The sequence below is a fragment of the Balaenoptera acutorostrata genome, chromosome 12 (genome assembly GCF_949987535.1).
Source record: "Balaenoptera acutorostrata chromosome 12, mBalAcu1.1, whole genome shotgun sequence".
Lineage (NCBI taxonomy): Eukaryota > Metazoa > Chordata > Mammalia > Artiodactyla > Balaenopteridae > Balaenoptera > Balaenoptera acutorostrata.
In genome coordinates, this window is record NC_080075.1 from 68,052,326 (window position 1) to 68,079,069 (window position 26,744).

At 36.0% G+C, this 26,744-nt stretch overlaps 1 protein-coding gene across 8 annotated transcripts in view; it reads right to left on the minus strand.

Moving 5' to 3' along the window:
* BIRC6 (baculoviral IAP repeat containing 6) overlaps positions 1-26,744 on the minus strand; it is a 249,296-nt gene that overhangs the window by 68,475 nt on the left and 154,077 nt on the right. For all 8 annotated transcript variants that reach the window (XR_009009856.1, XM_057557865.1, XM_057557863.1 and 5 more), the window contains 7 exons: positions 25,663-25,830; positions 24,461-24,634; positions 22,866-23,062; positions 10,121-10,421; positions 7,865-8,082; positions 5,457-5,621; positions 4,404-4,572 (listed from right to left, as the gene is read on the minus strand). Coding sequence is in view for 7 of the 8 variants with exons in the window: in XM_057557865.1 (XP_057413848.1) it covers positions 4,404-4,572; positions 5,457-5,621; positions 7,865-8,082; positions 10,121-10,421; positions 22,866-23,062; positions 24,461-24,634; positions 25,663-25,830 (1,392 nt within the window). In the remaining variant the exon portion in view is untranslated. The remainder of the gene's footprint in view (positions 1-4,403; positions 4,573-5,456; positions 5,622-7,864; positions 8,083-10,120; positions 10,422-22,865; positions 23,063-24,460; positions 24,635-25,662; positions 25,831-26,744) is intronic.

The following is a 26,744-nucleotide window of genomic DNA, read 5'->3' on the forward strand; positions in this document are numbered from 1 at the left end:
TGTGAGGGGGTTGAGGAGAGCTGAGGAGAGGAAGTTTAAGGCTAGTAAAGGATGCTTGGCTAGCTACGTAAAGTGCTACAGTCTTAAGAACTTAAAGATCACAGGAGAATCGGCATTCCCAGAAGAGCTCAAGAAACTCACAGAAGAGAAAGGCTACCTTCCAGAGAAAGTCTTCAACTGTGATGAAACAGGCTTGTTCGGGAATAAGATGTCCAATCATGCCTACATCCATAACAGCACCAAGCAGGCCCCGGGGGCTCTAGGCCTGGAAAGATAGCTTTACTGGTGCTGTGTGGCAACACAGCAGGTCACATGATCAAGCCAGGCCTCATCTATGAAGCAAACAATCCCCAGGCCCTTAAAAACAAAAACTGCCTGCCTGTGTGTTGGCAATGCAACAAGAAGGCCTGAGTGACAGCCATCTTGTTGAGATGGTTCCACCAGTGCTTCATTCCTGAAGTGAAGAAATACCTCAAAGAGAAGGGGCTGCCAATAAGGTCCTCCTCACAATGCTCCCAGCCATCCCCAGTGTCTCTGCTTTGCCAACGAGAACATGGAAGTGATGTTCCTGCCTCTTAACACTACCTCACTACCACAGCCACTTGACCAATGGATCATCAAGTGCATTACTGAGGTGACTTACACCCACCTCACCTTCGGGAGGATCCCTGCTGCCCTTGATACTAACCCTGACTTCAGCATCATGGATTTATGGAAGAGCTTCACAACTGTAGATGAAACTGTCCTTATTGCAGAGGCTGCAGATGCCCTAAAGTCCAAGACAGTCAATGCATGTTGGAAGCCATTATGGAGTGGGGTAGTGATTACCCATTATTGATGCAGAAGTCAGGAATATCTTGAATGTTGCAAGTGAAGTTGGTGGAGAAGACTTCACTGACATGATTTGAGGACGACAACAAGGAACACAGAAAGACATAGAGAAACCTTTCCCAACAAGGAACTCAAAGATCTACTGAAATCCTTGACAGATGATGATGATGATGATGCAGCAGAAGACCTAGAAGAGGCAGGGCTATCAATCTGGACACTTGAAAAATTTGCAGCAGTTTTTCAAAGGTGGAATTGTTAAAGGATATGATCCTGAGTACATCCTCCAATGGAATGAAGCCTCCGTGTCACCCGAGGGATAACAATGTAAGTACAACCACTGCAAGATTTGTTTGATGATGCAAAGAAGAGAAGAAACAGCTTACAACAATGTTTCTAATTAAAGCACCTGTAATTGTGAAGCCTTGATCTTCAATACTTCAAGACCCTCAGTTCTCAACCTCCACACATCAAGACATCATTATTATTGGACCTCCTTCAAAGTACCAACATCTGCAATTAGAAGCTGGTTCTTCCAACACAGATGTCCTGTCAGCAGGTTCAAGTTAGCCTGATGTCTCACTGCTTACCTACATGCTACACATCTGTCACCTCACCATAGGCATCAGACAGCAATCATCATCATCATCATCATCATCATATGACAGTTAACAAAAGAGAAGAACCAGGTTTTCAGTGAGTGTTAACACAGTGTGTGTGAGAAAAAGAATAAATTTATATTTTCTCTATTTATAACTATATTTTCTACATGTACTTATATTTTAAACATTCTATGTATTTCTCTTTCATTAAATGAAAGCAGTCGGTACGTGCTGAAAGGAAGAAAATATTATGTTGTTGCTGGTGCGTACTATGTAGTTAGGTCTATGATGAGTGTCTCTGTACTGAACCTGTAGACTTTTTTCTTGTCATTATTCCTTAAACAATACAGCATAATAACTATTTATGTAACATTTACATTGTGTTAGGTATTATAAGTAATCTAGAGTTGATTTAGAGCATACGGGAGGATGTGCAGAGCTTATATGCAAACACTATGCCGTTTGATATAAGTGACTTGAGCTCCTGTGGATTTTGGTTTTGGTGGAGGGTCCTGGAACCAATCTCCCAAGGGCTAACTGTATTTTACTATAGCTCTCGAAAGAGCTTATTACATTAGGCTTGTGTTTTTGCATATCATCTGCTAGCAACGTAAGCAAACCATCTCTTGAATATAACATCTCACACGAAATTATTAGCACTGCTCTCACACTTAAAAACCAACTTGCTGGATATGCTATAAAATAGTCCATATTCTGTAAAAATGTCAATATCATGAAAGACAAAGAAAAGTTGGGAACTTTTCTGCATTAAAGGAGAACAAAGATATGACAATTACATGAAGTAATAGATTCTGTATTGGATGCTCCACCTTATCCCAACCCCCCAAATGGCCAAAAATAATATTCTACAGACCAATGACAAAATTGGAAAATGGACTTAAGACTAATGTTATAAAATAAGAATTTTACTAAATTCCAAGAAGACTGACTAGATAATTTGTTCAGATTTTAAAATGTCACTTTAAAAATTAGCATTTTAACCAAAATTGATAATTTATATAAGCAGCATATTTACTAATATATTAAGCTACATTTTCTTGAAATACATCTATAACTCATATTTAGAATATTCTAAATGGGCATACTTAAATAATATACCTTGTTCCTTAAAAACTATGGATTGAATATATCCCAAGTTCCAAAAAATTTTCTCTGATAAATGAAAACATCATTTAAGAGGTGTTCTGCCAATTATCTGACCTACTTATCTTAACTAAGTTAATTATTTTATATTAATTTACCTTAACTTAAAATCTTATTTCAAAATAATTTTTGTAACCACATTCAAATATAAATCTATCAATTAAAATTATACCACTGGACAAAGTACCAGATTCAAGCATATAAATCTCAACCTTGGGCAAAGAAATTTCTTTACTCTGGGAAAATAATCACAAAGGAAAGGCAAACATTAAATTTCTAAAATAGTTCCAAGATAGACTATCTTAAGTCCCTGCAATTCCATATATTTACCAGAATCAAAGCTTATTTATTAAAATACACACTTAACAGAAAGTGCACCTACTTGAATAGACTATTTTAAACAGTAAAAGTAAGTAATACCAGATTTCCTTTTTGATTCTGAACCATAAAGATAAAAGCTCAGTGTTACACAAGGACTGAATTTCAGAACAAGACAAAATTAAAAATTTCTGAGAGGTCATATAGTTTGAAAGTAAAAGGATTAATAATATTTTAACAATGTGGAAGGAAGTAAAGAGAAACCTTATCTTACTCTGTTCAATTTTTCTAAACGATTTAATATTAAATTGCGGCACTGATCTGAAGTGTTTACAGCTCCAAATATTTTACTTAATCAAAAAATATATTGTGCATTTGACACCTATTTTTTCAAAAAGACAAATCTGATGGATTAAACAGGTCAATCTAAAAAAAAAAATCAATTATATAACACCTCAATATTTTTATGAAAAAGTTTGAGGTAGGCTGGGAAATGGTGTGTTTGGAAGCACAATAATCTTTTGAAGGTGGAGAATATGGGCAGTAATCCCTTTTCAAATACAGGTACATTTTCCATCCATCTAATTGCATTTGAACTGCTACCACAAATCAAAATAGACTACTTCAAGATTCATTTCCATTGCTTTCCTTACCTATTCTTCCTTAATAATCTAATTAAATGTGTAAGTGTTTATCTTCTTGAGTAAGAATATGAATAAAAGCAGAGACAAGAAGCAGAGCAAATATTTTAAATTTTAAAATGAATAAATAAAATTAAAGGTCCTGGCTAAAAGGAGATGTTAACTGCTTGTTTTTCTTGGCAATACTTGTATGTCACTGAATGTCTAAATAAAACATCAACTTTCTATTCTTATTTAGGAAAAGAATACATTTCTTGGAAGATAATTTCACAACCAAGGAAATAATAAACTAGTTTCAATCAATAATCAATTGTATATTGGCAAAGTAAGTAACTATGGTACTTTTATTACTGAATTTGTAAAAACTAATACTCATTGTCAAGTATCTATGGACTTTAATAATTCATCTATCTGCCTTTCTTCAAATAACTAACTACTGTCTGAAATTCTAATGTTTGAGAAAAACATTAAAAACACATAGAAATTCAATTAATCGTATTCAGATCAGAATATTGTCATGAAACTGCTAGCCTTTGCCCTATCATTTTCAGTTACAGGTTATTAAAAGAAAAAAATGTACTTTCACAGTTGAAAACAAAGGGATAATGAAAACTTTTATTCTATGTTATAGATGACTACATAGTAACAAATTAGGGGCCCCCCAAAACAACTAAACATTTCTCAAATAATTTTAAGAAAAAAATCCATCAAACTCACACCTGTATATATTAAGGAAGAATAATTTCAAATATTCCAATTGAACATTATTTAAACTGATAATGATAAAATAAGTAAACAAAAGTATTCATCTACTAAGATATTTCAAAGGACTAGTTACAGTGTGATTTACCTGAGTCATTTCGTAGATAAGATGACATGGCTGGGATGAGGCAGGACTGACTGAGAAGCTCTAGAAGAACAGATGGAAGGGCATTACTGTTCTGTCCTCTACTCTCGTGAGATGACTGAGCTTCTCCATTTACAGCACCACTTGCAGGATTTATATAACTTGCAAGAACCTAAAAATAAAAATTGTTGGATTTAAATCGTGTTCTAGCTTCATAGTTTAAAAGCCCATATTTTATGTTAGTCAATCTGAATACCATGAGATTATATTTTCAACTCAATCAATGCCTCATACTACATGTTTTAAAAATGACGTTTTTTCTTTAGATTTTCAAAAGAGGGTATGCTTTGCATGATGATGTAGTGTATGACCAGACATACAGAAGCAATCCACCTAAGAACATGAACTTAAAAGCTTAGTAGCAACTCTGAGATTATTTATTTCATTGAATAGATTCAGTTTATAGTTTGAGGTGATGGAATCTTAGAATTTTATACAAGAATAAGCTTATCATCCGAGAACTGCAAAAATTATGTTCAAAGACTTCACCAATGCTCTAAAAAAAAAAAATGGACAACTAATTTTAGTCAATTAGTTGATGCAGGAACAAAAGCTAATCTTTAAGAACGTACTCTTCTCATTTCTGTGGTACTGAAGACTTTATAAGCTAGTTCACCTTGCCCAGTTCTAGAAAACTTATACAACAATGTGAGAAACAAAGATATAAAAAATAGATTTTTTTTAAAGAGTCCAGATATAGCACTTTAGATGAGAAGTTGACCAGAAGAAAGTAGACATGGCACATTCCAGTTATTTGATAATTTCATCTTTGTCACTTTCCTCTCAGTGAAGAAGCTAACTAAGAGGGAAGAATTTAGAGTTACAAGTAGGGAAGAGAAATCTTTGTCCAGTATCTTAAATGTACTGAGAGCAAGGAGTACAATGGGCTGTATAAAAGTAGCTTAGGATGAGATGGATAGTCAACAATAGTTAAAAATCAATACAAAAAAAAAAAATTAACTATTATCACTGACAATATCAACTTTGCAAATATACCTGCAGGAGACAGGTAACATGTTCCTCTTCCAGCCTCTGTTTAGTTAAGGCTTGTTCCACATCCCATCCAGAAGCTGTAGAGCCTGTTCCAAAGCCAGTCCCTTTGGCCCAATAGAGCTGCTGTTCTTCTGTTGATGTAGGGTTGTGAGAGCTTGATACTTGTGGCTTATAACACAAAATAAAAATGTATTACTATTTGGTTTCATTTATCGTCAAAAATTTATCAGTAGGAATTTAAATAGTTTAGCTGCTATGGAAAACAGTTTGGCACTCCTTAAAAAATTAGACAAAGAAAGACAATGTGACCCAGCAATTCCACTCCTAGGTATACATCCAAAGACATAAAAACTGATACTCAAACAAATACGTTACTCTTATGTTCATAGCAAGACCATTCACAATAGCCAAAGGGTCAGCCCAAAAAGCCCATCAATGGCTGAATGGATAAACAAACTGTGGTTTATACATACAATGGAATATTATTCAGCCATAAGGAATAACGAAGTACTGATACATGTTACCTGGATGAAACTCAAAAACATTATGCTAGGTCAAAGAAGACAGACACAAAGGTAACATACTGTATGATTCCATTTATATGAAATATCCAGAGTAGGTAAATAAACAGAGACAGAATGCAAAGTATAGCTGTCAAGGGTTAGGGGAAGGGAAAAATGGGGAACAAATGCTTATATTTAAGAATAGATAAATGGGGACTTCCCTGGTGGCGCAGTGGTTAAGAATCCACCTGCCAACGCAGGGGACATGGGTTCGAGCCCTGGTCCAGGAAGATCTCACATGCCATGGAGCAACTAAGCCCATGCACCACAACTACTGAAGCCCACGTGCCTAGAGCCCACGCTCCACAACAAGAGAAGCCGCCGCAATGAGAAGCCCGCACACCGCAATGAAGAGTAGGCCCCGCTCCTTGCAACTAGAGAAAGCCTGCGTGCAGCAACAAAGACCCAATGCAGACAAAAATAAAAATTAATTAATTAATTAATTATTTTTTAAAAAGGATAAATGAAACTTTAACAATGTTTCCCAGGAATAGATAGGTTAAAGCATTTTAGGGCCTAAAGAGTCAATAATTCAAAATTAAACAGAGAAAACAGTGAAAGGAATAGAGATATGAGCCAGATCTTTTAGGATGGATCTATAATGGTGTCATATGTTTTCAATTAAAGGAAACTTCAACTGAGTAATGTGGACTGGCTCACCACTGTTTTGCCATTGCTAAAGAAGCTAAGAAATCTAATAATCACCTGTCAGTTTACATAAAGCATGCTTATTTAATTTTAGAACGAAATTAAACTTTGAATACATTGAAGTTTTTGTCATAAAGAATCTTAAGAGTGATTACTCCTTTGTTATCTTGAAGTGTTTCTGAAGTATCAAACTAAGATTAAATCAGAAAACCATATATATTTGAAGATTTTATTCAAAGTTTGTCAGATTTCCAGTTAAAGACAGATTTGTTTGGAGACTGGCTAACATCAGAATCATTGAAATTATTTTCCTAAATTAAGGGTTGAACAACGACTATTTTTCCTAATAATTTATCTTCTTCCTTCTTATTTGGTGTCATTTCCTACAACAGTCTCTGTTAGGTGATGCTTTGATATTTTTTCCGTTGAGCTATTGTTCACTGTATTCCTTTTTTTTTTTTGCCATGGCCAAAAAAAAAAAATGTTAATGAAATGCCATATTTTCTACTCTGTGATAGGTAAACATGGACAGATGCTTCAGTTTATTAAAGTCTAATTAATAATGGTCTTTCTAAAAAGTTTTATGTATTTTATGAGATGTCTTACACATATTTTTCAAATTTATTTATAGGTATTTTCTTTTTCTTTTGGCCGTGCCGCCCAAAGGATGTGGGATATAGTTCCCCGACCAGGGATTGAACCCGCACCCCCTGCGTTGGAAGCACAGAGTCTTAACCACTGGACCCCCAAGGGAAGTCCGACATTTTCTATTTTTGATACTATTCTAAAAGACATCTTTAAAAAGCTCATTTGGGACTTTACTGGTGGTGCAGTGGTTAAGAATCCACCTGCCAATGCAGGGGACACAGGTTCAGTCCCTGGTCCGTGAAGATCCCACATGCGGCGGAGCAACTAAGCCTGTGCGCCACAACTACTGAGCCTGCGCTCTAGAGCTCGCGAGCCACAACTACTGGGCCTACATACCACAGCTACTGAAGCCCACGCACCTAGAGCCCATGCTCCGCAACAAGAGAAGCCACCGCAATGAGAAGCCCATGCACCAAAGGGAAGAGTAGCTCCCGCTCGCCTCAACTAAAGAAAGCCAGCGTGCAGCAACGAAGACCCAATGCAGCCAAAAACAGATATAAATAAAATGACACCTTCTTTTAAAAAAAAAAAAAAAGAAACAACTGAACCTACCTCTGTTTGATTGAGGCTAGAGTTTGGAACTCGTGGGGCATGGTGGCTCAGAGCAGACAGACAGACAAGTATGAGGTGTAGTGCTCCAATTTCCAATGCCATCCTCCGCAGAAGCACACCATCGTCAGTCGTCAAAGGTGTAGTGCTAAACAAGCTACGAAGGACATGGAAAGGAAGGGTTGGGAGCACATTGGCTGATGGAGATTGCAGGATATGACCTAGATTAAAAGGAGGAGAGAACTCAATATCAAAAATATTTTAAAACACAATAAGGAACAACACACAAGCTCACAAATTTATAATGGCAATGTAACATAAAATTATATCATTATACTTATTAGAAAACCACAAAATAATACCAGAAATAGTGATATCTTAATCTTTAATAATAAAGTGTCTAGAAAAGCTCAGTAAGAAGACATCATATACATAAACTCCAAAAGAAAGTTGAAATATACTCATATGATATTAGTTACAGACTGTCAAAATTATTATAATCTAGAATTTAAGGGAAAAACTAACAACTAAAAAAGAAGCATTAAAAGTTTCTTACAAGAGTATGAAAGTAACTGCTTGCCTCGGAAGTAGTTTCAACCATGAATGCAAGAGTGAAACAATTTTGTTTTGTTTGCAATAAAGTTTTCTACTATGTTCTAGCTAGAGAGGAGTGTTAAATGTAAAAAAACAAAACAGAACAAACAAAAACCCACTCCTACATGAATGGGAGATGAGACAACTACTGTAAAAGTTATGTCAGAATTATGCTTTTTAATAAACATTTATTGTATATTCACTAGAAATAGTTTGAAATGACCTAAAGACAATTCTTTTTCCTTTTCAGTTTAGTGTTACACCTATTATCTCGTAATAGAGTCCTAAAATACTGTGGTTCTTATCCCTCTAGGTACTTCAAAAATCAGATGAAGCAATTAGAAATTCCCAATCTACTAAAATAAGTATATACAATTTATATATGAAACCAAACAAGCAGGACTTATTTAGTATATAGACACTGTAATTTAATAACAATTATTACAAAAACATTTAAAATTATGTCAACATTTTTGAAGAATTCCATCAATATGAAAATACAAAAGAAAAAGTACATACAATGAATAGTCAATAGCTTCAGAGTTATAGGATTCACAAATAAATTCATATAATTTTATTGGATTATATATACTTTGTTGTACAGGGTTTAAAAGTGTATACTTTCTAAATGGCATGTGAAAGATATCACCTCTAATCAAAACCACATGAGTTTAAAGTAAGATAAAAAATACTAATTATCAAATGTAATGGTTATTGAAGAATTAGAGGTAAACCAAATGAAAATGTACTTGCTAGGCTACTCTACGATTTTTCTTTGTTTCCTTCTATTAACACAACTGCCAGCCCAATGGAAATAATCACCATAGCTTTCTATTATTATTCTCTATTATTATTATATTATGAAATAGATTATCATATAGTATATTGTTATAATATTTTCTTCATTCTGTTATCTTTAATCTAAATATTGCTACCAGATTCACTGAAGAATTCTTTAAAAAGATTCTCATCACATCACTACTTCACTTATTTTAATAAATCTTAATTAGTGTTCAGAATAAAACCTGAAGTTCTTAAGAAGCCTTTCCATGATCTGTTATCAATAACAACTTTTTAAATGAGTTCTCAGTCCTGCTTTATGCAAATTTCATCAGCCAACTTATCCCCTCTCATATAATATGAGCATATAAACACTGCTCAAATCATTCCTTCTTTCTGAAATAACCATTCTCAACCTACACTGACAATTTCCTTCAAGGCCCCACTAAAAACTACAATGCTGTTTTATTCACATTGCTGGGTAGTAAGGAAATAATCTCACACTTGTAAGCCTCCATAATACTGTACTTCTCTCAAGGCTTTTATAACTTGTTAAGTCTATATGTGTATATACATTCCTCATTGCTATTACTGGAACACATTAGCTACTTGATGGCAGGATCTAAATACCTGCTTCATCTTTAAATGCCTCCAACGATGCCCAGCAGTTCTGTAGCACTCAATATATAACTTTTGAATGAATAAAGAAGTGAAAATGAAGCTTCTTTAGGATTTATTATATCTATTATTGGAACTAAGTTGCCAATAAGAAATTATCTAGTAGCTAAACTATGAAATAAATAAATGATGAATAATTGGCAATGATCTGAGTAATTTTACACAACCTACCTACATTAAATTTCATTAATAACACTAAACACTTACTTCCTTCTCCATCATCTGTCACTCCCAAAACCAAGCGAAGAAGGCACTGGGCATGTTTTCTTTCTTTTAGTAGCACTTCAGCATAGCCCGGAAGACGAAGAAATAATCCAAAAGCAGCCAAAGAATGGGCAGGTATGGGAGACATGGTCTGTACTGCTGACTTGATAGGTGGAGGTTCAGCAGCAATGGTTTCTGGCGCTTCATAAACTAATTCCCCTGATTGTTCAATAGTCACCCATTCAAACTGATCACTATCCTTTGGTTTCTCCTGAGTGGTAGATGTTACAACTGGAGTGCTCACCTAAAGAAAAAACAATTTTGTTTGGCTATTTGTATGTTTCAACATCAGATTCAAATTAAAGACCTGAATTCAAATGATCTCCTTAAAATATAAGAATATAAAAATCAATAAAGGATGTATAACTGATCACTCTGGTGTATACCTGAAAGTAACACATTGTTAATCAACTATACCCCAATATAAAATAAAAATTTTTTTAAAAATCAATAAAAGGACATGTTTTTTAAAATGAGTTACATGATACCATGAGTATGGTGGTGTCTGCCAAGTATCTCTACTCTAAAAATTACTATTTTCTCCTTTGTAATTAGTTAAGTATCTGTAGACAGGTTCTTTGAGACTATATAAACATCTTGTCTCGCACTAAACTTTTTTTTTTTAATTATTATTTATTTATTTATTTATTTATTTTTGGCTGTGTTGGGTCTTCGTTTCTGTGCGTGGGCTTTCTCCAGTGGCAAGTGGGGGCCACTCTTCATCGCGGTGCACGGGCCTCTCACTGTCGCGGCCTCTCTTGTTAAGGAGCACAAGCTCCAGACGCGCAGGCTCAGTAGTTGTGGCTCACGGGCCTAGTTGCTCCGTGGCATATGGGATCCTCCCAGACCAGGGCTCGAACCCGTGTCCCCTGCACTGGCAGGCAGATTCTCAACCACTGCGCCACCAGGGAAGCCCTCGCACTAAACTTTGATCATTAGAGTTAGCATTTTTATGCTTGCGTGAAATAATAATTACAGTGGTTGCCAAATGGTGATTTTCTAATTCTATCATTCCTTCTGCATTAGTTGGCACTGAACTGTACACAAAAACGTTTCCTTCTTCTCCATCTATTTATTCATTCATTTATTAATTTATATCCGTATGGATTCTAATTTTACTCTATAAGTTATAATCTGTTACTATCATTTTATCTGATGCCCAAGTAGAATCAGATTTGGTCAGTGGAACCCCCTTAAAGCAGGCTTCTGTATCTAGGCTCATCTTGTACATTCTCTGCCCCAATCCTAGAATTTTTCCAAGGGGCACTGATTTTAGTGGAAACGGTATTTTAAAAAGAAGATATGGAGGAGATTAACCAAGATGGCGGAGTAGAAGGACGTGCTCTCACTCCCTCTTGCGAGAGCACCAGAATCACAAGTGGCTGCTGGACAATCATTGACAGGAAGACCCTGGACTTCACCAAGGAGGATACCCCACGTCCAAGGACAGAGGAGAAGCCACAGTGAGACGGTAGCAGGGGCGCAATCAGAGTAAAATCAAATCCCATAACTGCTGGGTGGGTGACTCACAGACTGGCGAACACTTATACCACAGAAGTCCACCCACTGGAGTGAAGGTTCTGAGCCCCACCTCAGGCTTCCCAACCTGGGGCTCCGGCAAAGGGAGGAGGAATTCCTAGAGAATCAGACTTTGAAGTCTAGTGGGAATTGATTGCAGGACTGTGACAGGACTGGGGGAAACAGAGACCCCACTCTTGGAGGGCACACACAAAGTAATGTGTGCATCGGGACCCAGGGGAAGTAGCAGTGACCCTGGGGGAGACTGAACCAGACGTACCTGCTGGTGTTGGGGGGTCTCCTGCAGAGGCGAGTGGTGGCTCTGTTTCACCGTGGGGATAAGGACACTGGCAGCAGAGGTCCTGGGAAGTTCTCCTTGGCGTGAGCCCTCCCAGAGTCTGCCATTAACCCCACCAAAGAGCACGGGTAGGCTCCAGTGTTGGGTTGCCTCAGGCAAAACAACCAACAGGGAGGGAACCCAGCCCCACCCATCAACAGTCAAGTGGATTAAGGTTTTACTGGGCTCTGATCGCCACAGCAACAGGGAGGGAACCCAGCCCCACCCATCAACAGTCAAGTGGATTAAGGTTTTACTGAGCTCTGACCGCCACAGCAACAGTCAGCTCTACCCACCACCAGAGCCTCCCATCAAGCCTCTTAGATAGCCTCAACCACCAGAGGGCAGACAACAGAAGCAAGAAAAACTACAATCCTGCAGCCTGTGGACCAAAAACCACAGTTACAGAAAGACAGAGAAGATGAAAAGGCAGAGGGCTATGTACCAGATGAAGGAACAAGAAAAAACCCCAGAAAAACAACTAAATGAAGTGGAGATAGGCAACCTTCCAGAAAAAGAATTCAGAATAATGATGGTGAAGATGATCCAGGACCTCGGAATAAGAATGGAGGCAAAGATTGAGAAGATGCAAGAAATGATTAACAAAGACCTAGAAGAATTAAAGAACAAACAAACAGAGATGACCAATACAATAACTGAAATGAAAACTACACTAGAAGGAATCAATAGCAGAATAACTGAGGCAGAAGAACGGATAAGTGACCTGGAAGACAGAATGGTGGAATTCACTGCTGCGGAACAGACTAAAGAAAAAAGAATGAAAAGAAATGAAGACAGCCTAAGAGACCTCTGGGACAACATTAAACGCAACAACATTCGCATTATAGGGGTCCCAGAAGGAGAAGAGAGAGAGAAAGGACCAGAGAAAATAATTGAAGAGATTATAATCGAAAACTTCCCTAACATGGGAAAGGAAATAGCCACCCAAGTCCAGGAAGCGCAGAGAGTCCCATACAGAATAAACCCAAGGAGAAACACGCCGAGACACATAGTAATCAAAGTGGCAAAAATTAAAGACAAAGAAAAATTATTGAAAGCAGCAAGGGAAAAACGACAAATAACATACAAGGGAACCCCCATAAGGTTAACAGCTGATTTCTCAGCAGAAACTCTGCAAGCCAGAAGGGAGTGGCATGAAATACTTAAAGTGATGAAAGGGAAGAACCTACAACCAAGATTACTCTACCCAGCAAGGATCTCATTTAGATTTGATGGAGAAATCAAAAGCTTTACAGACAAGCAAAAGCTAAGAGAATTCAGCACCACCAAACCAGCTCTACAACAAATGCTAAAGGAACTTCTCTAAGTGGGAAACACAAGAGAAGAAAAGGACCTACAAAAACAAACCCAAAACAATTAAGAAAATGGTCATAGGAACATACATATCGATAATTACCTTAAACGTGAATGGATTAAATGCCCCAACCAAAAGACATAGACTGGCTGAATGGATACAAAAACAAGACCCATATATATGCTGTCTACAAGAGACCCACTTCAGACCTAGGGACACATACAGACTGAAAGTGAGGGGATGGAAAAAGATATTCCATGCAAATGGAAATCAAAAGAAAGCTGGAGTAGCTATACTCATATCAGATAAAATAGACTTTAAAATAAAGAATGTTACAAGAGACAAGGAAGGACACTACATAATGATCCAGGGATCAATCCAAGAAGAAGATATAACAATTATAAATATATATGCACCCAACATAGGAGCACCTCAATACATAAGGCAACTGCTAACAGCTATAAAAGAGGAAATCGACAGTAACACAATAATAGTGGGGGACTTTAACACCTCACTTACACCAATGGACAGATCATCCAAAATGAAAATAAATAAGGAAACAGAAGCTTTAAATGACACAATAGACCAGATAGATTTAATTGATATATATAGGACATTCCATCCAAGAACGGCAGATTACACGTTCTTCTCAAGTGCACACGGAACATTCTCCAGGATAGATCACATCTTGGGTCACAAATCAAGCCTCAGTAAATTTAAGAAAACTGAAATCATATCAAGCATCTTTTCTGACCACAACGCTATGAGATTAGAAATGAATCACAGGGAAAAAAACGTAAAAAAGACAAACACATGGAGGCTAAACAATACGTTACTAAATAACCAAGAGATCACTGAAGGAATCAAACAGGAAATAAAAAAATACCTAGAGACAAATGACAATGAAAACACGACGACCCAAAACCTATGGGATGCAGCAAAAGCGGTTCTAAGAGGGAAGTTTATAGCTATACAAGCCTACCTAAAGAAACAAGAAAAATCTCAAGTAAACAATCTAACTTTACACCTAAAGAAACTAGAGAAAGAAGAACAAACAAAACCCAAAGTTAGCAGAAGGAAAGAAATCATAAAGATCAGAGCAGAAATAAATGAAATAGAAACAAAGAAAACAATAGCAAAGATCAATAAAACTAAAAGTTGGTTCTTTGAGAAGATAAACAAAATTGATAAGCCATTAGCCAGACTCATCAAGAAAAAGAGGGAGAGGACTCAAATCAATAAAATCAGAAATGAAAAAGGAGAAGTTACAACAGACACCGCAGAAATACAAAACATCCTAAGAGACTACTACAAGCAACTTTATGCCAATAAAATGGACAACCTGGAAGAAATGGACAAATTCTTAGAAAGGTATAACCTTCCAAGACTGAATCAGGAAGAAACAGAAAATATCAACAGACCAATCACAAGTAATGAAATTGAAACTGTGATTAAAAATCTTCCAACAAACAAAAGTCCAGGACCAGATGGCTTCACAGGTGAATTCTATCAAACATTTAGAGAAGAGCTAACACCCATCCTTCTCAAACTCTTCCAAAAAATTGCAGAGGAAGGAACTCTCCCAAACTCATTCTATGAGGCCACAATCACCCTGATACCAAAACCAGACAAAGACACTACAAAAAAAGAAAATTACAGACCAATATCACTGATGAATATAGATGCAAAAATCCTCAACAAAATACTAGCAAACAGAATCCAACAACACATTAAAAGGATCATACACCACGATCAAGTGGGATTTATCCCAGGGATGCAAGGATTCTTCAATATACGCAAATCAATCAATGTGATACACCATATTAACAAATTGAAGAATAAAAACCATATGATCATCTCAATAGATGCAGAAAAAGCTTTTGACAAAATTCAACACCCATTTATGATAAAAACTCTCCAGAAAGTGGGCATAGAGGGAACCTACCTCAACATAATAAAGGCCATATATGACAAACCCACAGCAAACATCATTCTCAATGGTGAAAAACTGAAAGCATTTCCTCTAAGATCAGGAACGAGACAAGGATGTCCACTCTCACCACTATTATTCAACATAGTTCTGGAAGTCCTAGCCACGGCAATCAGAGAAGAAAAAGAAATAAAAGGAATACAAATTGGAAAAGAAGAAGTAAAACTGTCACTGTTTGCGGATGACATGATACTATACATAGAGAATCCTAAAACTGCCACCAGAAAACTGCTAGAGCTAATTAATGAATATGGTAAAGTTGCAGGTTACAAAATTAATGCACAGAAATCTCTTGCATTCCTATACACTAATGATGAAAAATCTGAAAGAGAAATTATGGAAACACTCCCATTTACCATTGCAACAAAAAGAATAAAATACCTAGGAATAAACCTACCTAGGGAGACAAAAGACCTGTATGCAGAAAACTAGAAGACACTGATGAAAGAAATTAAAGATGATACCAACAGATGGAGAGATATACCATGTTCTTGGATTGGAAGAATCAACATTGTGAAAATGAGTATACTACCCAAAGCAATCTACAGATTCAATGCAATCCCTATCAAATTACCAATGGCATTTTTTACGGAGCTAGAACAAATCATCTTAAAATTTGTATGGAGACACAAAAGACTCCGAATAGCCAAAGCAGTCTTGAGGCAAAAAAATGGAGCTGGAGGAATCAGACTCCCTGACTTCAGACTATACTACAAAGCTACAGTAATCAAGACAATATGGTACTGGCACAAAAACAGAAACATAGATCAATGGAACAAGATAGAAAGCCCAGAGATTAACCCACGCACCTATGGTCAACTAATCTATGACAAAGGAGGCAAAGATATACAATGGAGAAAAGACAGTCTCTTCAATAAGTGGTGCTGGGAAAACTGGACAGCCACATGTAAAAGAATGAAATTAGAATACTCCCTAACACCATACACAAAAATAAACTCAAAATGGATTAGAGACCTAAATATAAGACTGGACACTATAAAACTCTTAGAGGAAAACATAGGAAGAACACTCTTTGACATAAATCACAGCAAGATCTTTTTCGATCCACCTCCTAGAGTAATGGAAATAAAAACAAAAATAAACAAGTGGGACCTAATGAAACTTCAAAGCTTTTGCACAGCAAAGGAAACCATAAACAAGACGAAAAGACAACCCTCAGAATGGGAGAAAATATTTGCAAATGAATCAACGGACAAAGGATTAATCTCCAAAATATATAAACAGCTCATTCAGCTCAATATCAAAGAAACAAACACCCCAATCCAAAAATGGGCAGAAGACCTAAATAGACATTTCTCCAAAGAAGACATACAGACGGCCACGAAGCACATGAAAAGATGCTCAACATCACTAATTATTAGAGAAATGCAAATCAAAACTACAATGAGGTATCACCTCACTCCTGTTAGAATGGGCATCATCAGAAAATCTACAAACAACAAATGCTGGAGAGGGTGTGGAGAAAAGGGAACCCTCTTGCACTGTTGGTGGGAATGTAAATTGATACAGCCACTATGGAGAACAATATGGAGGTTCCTTAAAAAACTAAAAATAGAATTACCATATGACCCAGCAATCCCACTACTGGGCATATACCCAGAGAAAACCGTAATTCAAAAAGACACGTGCACCCGAATGTTCATTGCAGCACTATTTACAATAGCCAGGTCATGGAAGCAACCTAAATGCCCATCAACAGACGAATGGATAAAGAAGTTGTGGTACATATATACGATGGAATATTATTCAGCCATAAAAAGGAACGAAATTGAGTCATTTGTTGAGAAGTGGATGGATCTAGAGACTGTCATACAGAGTGAAGTAAGTCAGAAAGAGAAAAACAAATATCGTATGTTAATGCATGTATGTGGAACGTAGAAAAATGGTACAGATGAGCCAGTTTGCAGGGCAGAAGTTGAGACACAGATGTAGAGAATGGACATATGGACACCAAGGGGGGAAAACTGCGATGAGGTGGGGATGGTGATGTGCTGAATTGGGCGATTGGGATTGACATGTATACACTGATGTGTATAAAACTGATGCCTAATAAGAACCTGCAGTATAAAAAAACAAACAAAACAACTAATACTAAACTTTCATTGGGTTATTTGTATGGAAATATGTTAATATAAATGTTTCAGACACTACATGAAATTTCTAAAAATCTTATATTTGTATTTGTATGGAAATATGTATGGAAATATGTTAATATAAATGTTTCAGACATTACATGAAATTTCTAAAAATCTTGTATTTGTATGGAAATATGTATGAAAATATGTTAATATAAATGTTTCAGACATTACATGAAATTTCTAAAAATCTTATATTTGTATTTGTATGGAAATATGTATGGAAATATGTTAATATAAATGTTTCAGACATTACATGAAATTTCTAAAAATCTTATATTTGTATTTGTATGGAAATATGTATGGAAATATGTTAATATAAATGTTTCAGACATTACATGAAATTTCTAAAAATCTTATATTTGTATTTGTATGGAAATATGTATGGAAATATGTTAATATAAATGTTTCAGACATTACAGGAAACGTCTAAAAATCTTATATGTTCTGGTATAATGTTATAAGTAATAATCCTAGTTATTACTTTAAAATGTATATCTCAGAAATAACTAATTTTCTTGTCAACTGCATTATTATGAACTTTCATCAAATCTTTAACCATGGTCATTTTTAAGTCTCTTGTCATTTACAGACAGTTCTGGGTGTACTCTGATGATTTTGCAAATATGTTCCTATAAAAGAGTTTCATCTTCAAGAAATTCATGGAAAAGACTCTGACAAGTACAGGTTTCTGGTAACTGACTGTACTGCTGAACTGAATGAATAAGCATTTTCAGAACTCTAATGAAAAACTGATGAACTCATAAAAGTGCTAACAAAAGATCAAGATGAAAAAAAAGAAATTAATTACATGGGACTGAGTGAACTGATGAGGATGAGTATAATTTTTGTGACTTTCTGTCTGAATTAAAAAAAAAAATCCCACAAGGACTCAGAGGAAAAGAATATACAAATCAATTTTCACTGCAAAGTAAAGGAGCTGTTACAGTGGAGGATTACTGGACTGAATGTCAATATTATGACATAGTATAAGTGTGTTTCATGTTTGGTAATTGCAATCATTGTTGCTTTTGTTGTGGTCATCCATGTACAATGCTTGGTGTCAGTCTATCTATCTCTTGTAAAAATAAAATACAGTGTGTGTGTGTGGAAAAAAAAAAAAAAAAAAAAAAGAAGATATGGTATATAGGTATGTACACACTGTTGGGGGTAGTCTGATTCCATGCCCTATAAGCAAACAAATCTAGGAAAAAATATACAGAAACATGTATATCTGTGACTACATATATAGACAAAACTTCTAGCCTGTACTCTTCCATATGCCATGGTCATGAAAAACAAAGGTAACAGAATTGTTACAGATTAAAGGAGACTAAAGAGACAACTGAATGCAATATATGATCCTGAACTGAATCTCTGACCATTACCTCCCTCAAATCATGCAAAAGAAATTGAATTTTTTTCCTTTTGTCTTTGAGAACATTAGTGGGACAACTGGCAAAATGTGAATAAGATCTGTTCACTGACTTATTTTACTGTTAACCGCAGGTAACATTTTCTTATTTCTTTGCATGTCTGGTAATTTTTCTATTATACACCGTACACTGTTGATGAGATGTTGTAATAACTCTTAATTCTATAATCACACTCTGCAATGTGTTCAGTTTTATTTTAGAAAATAGTTAAATTACTGATAGGTCACCTTGAGGCCTTCTGGAAATTTATTGGGAGAGTCTATTTTGGTTTTGCTCTTATTTCTCAAGTGAATCCCTGAATACCGGGATGCCATCTATACTCTTAATGTGTGACTCATCTGCAATTCCAATAGAAAAGCCAAGATTTTTACCTCTAACTTGGAAGGAACAGAACTGCAAATTGTCTCCTCCATGCTGAATAGACGCTGAAATCTCTGGACAGCTCTTTCACCCTCCTAGTTTTCCCTCAAGAATCCCATGTATCCATAATTTAGGAGCCAGCTACGGTTGTGCAGAAATTCATGTGCAGAAATTCACGTGCAGAATTTCTGGAGCTCCCCCATCTGTGGCTCCCTCCTTTCTGAATTCCTCCCCTTTTAATTTCCAGCCAGGATGGAGGAACCAAACTCCTCTGTAGCTTTTGCATGAGTTCTACCATCCTACCCCACAGAGACTGAGGAGTATTCTCAGGAGAAAAGTCACGTAGACACTAATCTCACCCAATGTGGTTTCATTCTTCTTGTGTTTAAATCCTCTTCAATATGTGCCTACTTTTAGTCGCTCTCCAGAGCCTTTAAATAATTTTTTTTTAAATAGTCTGTCCAGAGTTTATATATACAGGAGGGTTAATCCTATACCTGTTATTCTGTTTTACCAATTTACCTTTTATGGAAAGAGTAGTAATGGTTGAGGGAAATGTACAAAATTTTCTTCACTGGGTATAAAATTCTAGGATGGCAGATTTTTTTTCATTTTACATTTCAAAGATGTAATTCCCTGGCTCCCAAGGTTTCTGATGAAAGGTTAGTTGTCAGTGTTATTGTTACTGTTTTGAAAAGAAATGAGTTGACTGCTTTTTTGGCTGGTTTTAAGCTCTTCTCTTGTTTTTGTTTTAAGCAGTTTATCATAATGTTCTTAGACATGAATATCCTGCTTGGGGTTTACAGAGCTTCTTGAATTTTGGATTGAGGTTTTATATCAGTTCTGGAAATTTTCTTCCTTTCTGTACTTTTCTGTCCCTGTTTCAATCCACTCTTTTTCTGCAACCATAAATGCACGTCAGAATTTTTCACTTCTAGCTACATGTCCATATAGCTCTTATGTTCTTTTCATTCCTTATACATTCTATGCTTCAGTTTGGATGATTTCTTTTGACGCATCTTCTCTATCACTAATTTTGTAACCTTTAGTGTTTAATCTGTAGAAAAATCCATCTAACAGTTTTCTTAATATGAAGTATTAGAAATTCCCAACCCATTCTATAAGACGGTATTACCCTGATACCAAAACGAGACAAAAACATCCTAAGAAAGTACAGACCAAAATCTGTATTCATTTCCTATATGGTTTGCTGTAACACATCACCACAGACTTACTTAAAACAACACAAATTTATTATACTAAAGATCTAGAGGTCAGAAATCCAAAAAGAGTCTTATGGAGCTAGAATCAAAGCTTTTGATCCTAAATATCAAGTGTTCCTTCTGGAGACTCTCAGGGAGTGTGGGTTCTTTGTGTTTTCCAGCTTCTAGAGGCTATTCACGTTCTTTGGCTTTTGGCTGCTTCACCTGAACCTCTGCTTCCACAGTCCCATCTCCTCCTTTGACTTTGCTACCACTGTCACACAACTTTCTCTATTCTTGGCTTCTGTTTAGATGGCCGAGGGGATCCATGAATAGTATGACTGACCTCTTCAAATAGCACTCTGTGTGACTGAATGCACTAGCATCTTGATTTTTCTGAGGCACCAGCAAAGGCTGATCAGCCACATCCTTGGCTTTTTCTCCAGAGCATGCTTTTCTGACAGCAAATCTCTAATTTTAGCATCTTTTGCAATCTGGATAGACTGAGAATTTCTCAAATTGTCAAGTGATGGTTGCTTGTTGCTCAACAGTTCTTTCCTCTCACACTTTACTATTAGCACCAAGAAGAAAACAGGTAACTTCACACTCGGGTTGGAAATTCAGCTAAATATCCAAGTTCATCACTTAAAGTACTGCCTTCCACATTCAGGACATAAATATGCTAGAATTTCTACCAATAAAAGACAGGGATCCCCTTTCCTCCAGTTTCCAATCACATGTTCCTCATTTCTTTCTAAGCTGCACCATTAGTAATTTTAACATCCATATTTCTACCAACAGTCTGCTTAAGCCAATTTAGGTATTCTCTGTGACACATAGGTTCTCTCTACTGTGATCCTCACTTTCATCTGGGCCCTCACTGGCAAAGGCTTTCCATCCATAGTTCTACTAGTCATCTGTTCAAGGCAATCTAGACCTCTTTTTATCATGCTCCTCAAAATTCTTTCACACTCTGACAACTACCCAATTCTAAAGTCACTTCCACTCTTTTAGGTATTTATTACAGCAGCACCCAATTTCCACTCAATACAATAAAGCATACTGAATACTGAATTAGGGAAGTCATTTTCATTGAACAACAATCATCTTGAGAATGTTGGAGTTTTTTCCATTTCAAACTTTTGGCTGTATCATTACATTTTCTAGGAAGAAATAAAATTTTACTCATATTTTTCTGTGACAGTCATCTTATATCATGGTTATATTATCTTAAAATAAAAATATCATAAGCTCTTTGAAGAGCAGGTTAAGTAATAACCATTTACTGAATAGGTATTATTGTGGATTGAACTGTATCCTCCCAAAGATATGCTCAAGTCTTAACCCCTAATAACTGTGAATGTGACCTTATTTGGAAATAGGGTCTTTGCAGATGTAATCAATTAAGAGATGAGGTCATAATGGCTTAGAGTGGACCCTAAATCCAATGACGGTGTTGTTATAAGGAGAGGGAGATACAGAGACACACAGATACACAAAAGGAAGATGGCCATGTGAAAAGGCAGGCAGAGACTGGAGTGATGCAGCTATAGACCAATGAATGCCATTAATTGCCAGCAATAACCAGAAGCTAAGAAGAGGCAAGGAAGGATAATCCCCTAGAGCCTTCACAGTGAGCATGGCTCTGATGACACCTTGATTTCAGACTTATAGCCTCCTGAGCTGTAAGAAAATTAAATTTCTGTTGTTTTAAGCCACGCAGTTTGTGGTACTTTGTCACAGCAGCCCTAGGAAACTAACGCAGGCATACACACACACACACACACCCAAGTAGATAAAATTAGAGAGAATAATTCCCCTACCTCAATCAACAGAAATAAAGAGCCTGGTATTTACGACTCTCCATGCATCACACTCCCCCCTCATAAACAACAGAACATCGAAAGTACACACCTCAGTGACAGTAACATTAATGAACAGGGGAAGAAGTTAAATTAATGTCTTAAAAACTACTTAAATGGAAATGGCACTTAAAAAGGAATAAAAGTTAAGCCAAAAGACATAGTGTATTTGGGTAGAAGTACACACTACTATTTCACTCTCCCATTTCCAGTAATATCCGTAATTAATATCACACCTTAAGAAGCACAGAAACAAAAATGTTACAGTGTGATGACCATGAAATCAAAGTAAATGCTACAGTGTGATGCCCCTGGCAAATCTGCTTGGTCTTCAACGTTTCTTTACCAAATTAATTCTTACAAAGCTCCATATAGGCTGAGCTTTGAAAGGTTTATACGTTACTCCAAGACTTTAAGGGAAAGGGTACTTCCAAACGTTAAGTTAAACACAAACCAGAAAACAGAAGGTCTTTCCCATGTAATGATATAGTTAATTAGAAATCTTATCTTACCTGCTGAATTACTTCTGGATATAGCATGGGTAGTCTTTCTGCAATAAGAGCCAGTCCACCCATTCCTGCAAAAACTTGTAACGGTGACTGAATGGGACAGGTTTCAAGTAAAGATTCATCCAGTACCCCATCCATACATTCATCACTTGGAGTGAGAGACTCATCATCAGGACAACTACCAAGTAAATCTCCATGATCTAGAAGAATAATCGCAAATAACAGCTAAGAGAGGATCTATTTTTATAATACTTTTTCATTTACAAAGCAAATATTGTTGTCATCTCTCTACTCAACAAAAGAGCATAATAATCTTAAGTCATTCAGATACAGCTATCTAGGCTAGATGCTACAAACATGCTTAAATAACGTCTGATGTTGCTCCCTATAGTCTTACTACTTGAAGTATATGGTCCATGGACTAGTAAGCATCAGCATCAGCCTGAGAGCTTTTGAAATGTAGACTCTCAGGTCTCATTCCTAGACTGTGTAGGAATCTTCATTTTTATAATGTTCTAGGTGATTTACAAGCATACTGAAGTTTGAGAAGTATTGTCCTTTAGGGCAAATAAGTAAAACATCAGAGACTCCAGAAAATATTAATGTATGTGCATGTTATGCTCTAAAGTATCCAATCAGGAAAAACTGAATAATGACAAAGACTTTTCTTACAGAAAACTGAAAATTATACCATATTGGTTAACTTCGAATCACTCACAGAGGAAAACCAGAAGTTTATGTTCACACATAACCAGACCCTACGAACATTAAAACAGACAAATGATCCTGCTGAAAATTTGGGCAAAGGAAATGTACTAAAACTTATTAAAGAGTACAAAAGGCTAATAATTGAATCTTTCATCATGGGAAAGATTGACAATAAATAAGATGACACCATATCCACACTACGAAAATCATTGCTTAAATACCATTTATAGTAGTGAAAAATCAGAAACAGATTCCTTCAACAATTGTGAAACAGATAAATTGTTATATTCATATTAAAAATAGGCAATAAAATGCACATTTATAAATATTTAATTGAATATATAAAAATTAAAAGGTACGAAAATATATGATCCCACTTTTGTTTAAGGTAAAAAATGTTTATGAGCACAAAATATCACTCAATATAAATTATCAGTAAATTGGAAATTCTAAATTGGGGTTCTCACTTTGATTATAAAATTATGAACGATTCACATGGCTCATACAGAAATAATATTTTTAAAAATTAGGGAATTCCTTGGTGGTCCAGTGGTTAGGACTCCATGCTTTCACTGCTGAGGGCCCGGGTTCAATCCCTGGTCGGGGAACTAAGATCCTGCAAGCCACACAGCATGGCCAAAGGAAAAAAAAAAATTAAAGCAGAAATTAAAGCATATGGGCCCATAAAAATAAGTGATGCTACACAAGGAATTAACATTAATTTCCAATGGAAATAATGGCAATTTTCTATATTTACAAATAACTCAGTCATAAAGAAAGAAAAGTATCTCAAGTTGATGTAACAAAAATGTACATTAAGTCATCAGCTATAGAAATCCCTGCCTGCTCAGATTACAGACTGCAATTTTAAAGAAATATCATACACATACCTTTTTCAGGGTGCAGTCTTTTAAAAGAATCTGTTTTTGACAGACTTGGGTCTGTGATAACTCTAGAACCCAATTTAACTGTCAGATCTATTGAACGGTAACCTTGAGGAAGTTTTCGGTCATATAGCAGAGTTAAAAGTTGGGCAAGCGTCATTTCAGCTGGCAATGGCTGGCCTAAAAATGACATAACTAAGTTAAACCTGGAATCCAAGAGGGAGACATTTACTTGATTCAATTTACTCAATTACTTAATGCTTTTACTAAATTAAATTACAGGTAAGAGTTTGATTCTGACACCAATTTCAAAGCAATTTAAAAACTGCCCACAGGAAGTTTACAAAACTCAAATCTACTTCTGACATATGTGAACAAAAATATCTATACAAAGTGTTAATCAGTTGCTAACCAAACCCCACCAAGATCTTCTGAGCCATGGTGAATACAAAAAAAAAGAAACATTCCCATAAATCTGGGATTGGCAAATCTTTTCCATAAAAGGCCAGATAAAAAATATTTTAAGCTATGGAGGCCATATGGTCTCTGCTGCAACCTACTAACTCTACTATAGCATGAAAACAGCTATGGACAATGCATAAATGAATGGGCATAGCTGTATTCCTATAAAAATGTTTTTACAAAAAGAAGCATTCGATCCACCTGCGATAGTTTACTGACCTCTGCTTTAAATCAACAATGTAAAGCTAAGAAGTAAAATCCAGTCAAAGTTAGTTGGCAATTTGATTATATAATGATACAGCACAAAAATGGAGATAAAATGGTTATCACCTTGACCAACGGACAGTATACTGGTCAAAGAATATGTTTAGGTAGAGAAGAAGCTTAACTATCAGGGCTACATCTTAAGAATTCCACGGCTAGAACTAATTCTTTAAAATTCGCCTCACACGGCATCCTATATAACTTGTTACGAACACATGAAAACATTAATTTTACTGATCATTTTATGGCACATTCGTAACAAAATTTAGGAAGCAAGTAAAGTGTAAAAACGCAACATTATAGTGTTAAAAAGGGTATGAAATAGGTTACTCCCTTTTTGTTCTCACTTCTTTTGGAGGGAACTATATGGACAAAGTCTCACTAAATTATTTATCTCATCAGTAGCACCTGATTACACATCTGATTTGTACACTTGTAAGATTACTAAAATTTCCTATATGTTTTATCACTGTGAACACTACCAGCTAAGAGTTTGTGGAACAGGTGAAACACAGGAACGGTAATTATTTTGTTGGCAGCCTCTGCTCCTGAGGAAGCACTTCCTATTTTATCGGGCATTGTCCTCCCTCTCCTGGATGGTGGGCGAGGTGGTGTAGATGACACAGCACGTTTAGATTGGGATTTCAGCCCTAAAAGAAAAAAAATCACCAAGATTTTATATAGCCAACATATTCATGAAGTATAAGTGTATTTCTACAATATATTACTAAAGCGCCACATTCCTAACGCCAAAAGATAGAAATATTTCTTCTCATTAAATATCTACTCTCTTGATTCTATCTGTCATTTATTATGCTCCATGAATAACTGGCTGCATGTGTAGCTATTTTCCAAGAAAGTATAAATTAACTCCTATACTCTCTGAGATACATATAGATGACCATCCATTTACTAGAACCTAATTTTGTGCAAATATGTACAGAAAATCTTGTGTTCTTAATTTTTCTCTGAGATAGGATGGATTAAACCAATACATAGGTCTGCTATTTGAGGAGTAAGGTAATCTAGGCTGAGCTTTCTCTTCTGAACTAAGAATTTTGTTAAGGAAAATATCCTCCAAAATTATCACTTATCATGGCCATTTTTTCTTCTTCCTGCATCTAACAGTAAAAACTCATTTTTCAACCAATTTTCTTTTGATGACTTTTATTTTCTAATTTTATGTAATGAGCACAATGTCATAAGTGAAAACTAGTGAATACTTTTTCTTTTTTTTTTTTAAAAAGGAGGTTACAGGGACTTCCCTGGTGGTCCAGTGGTTGAGAATCCTCTTTCCAATGCAGGGGATGCAGGTTCAATCCCTGGTCGGGGAAGTAAGATCCCACATGCCACGGGGCAACTAAATCCGCGTGCCACAACTAGAGAGAAGCCTGCGCTCGCAACTAAGACCCGATGCAGCAATCAATCAATCAATCAATCAATAGGAGGTTACAGAAAAATTCCTTAACACTTAGTGAACTTTTAAGAGTATAATTCCCAGTACACTGTCAAGCTGAAACGAAATATCTACTTACACATGCTGAGTATCTGATTAAAATATACT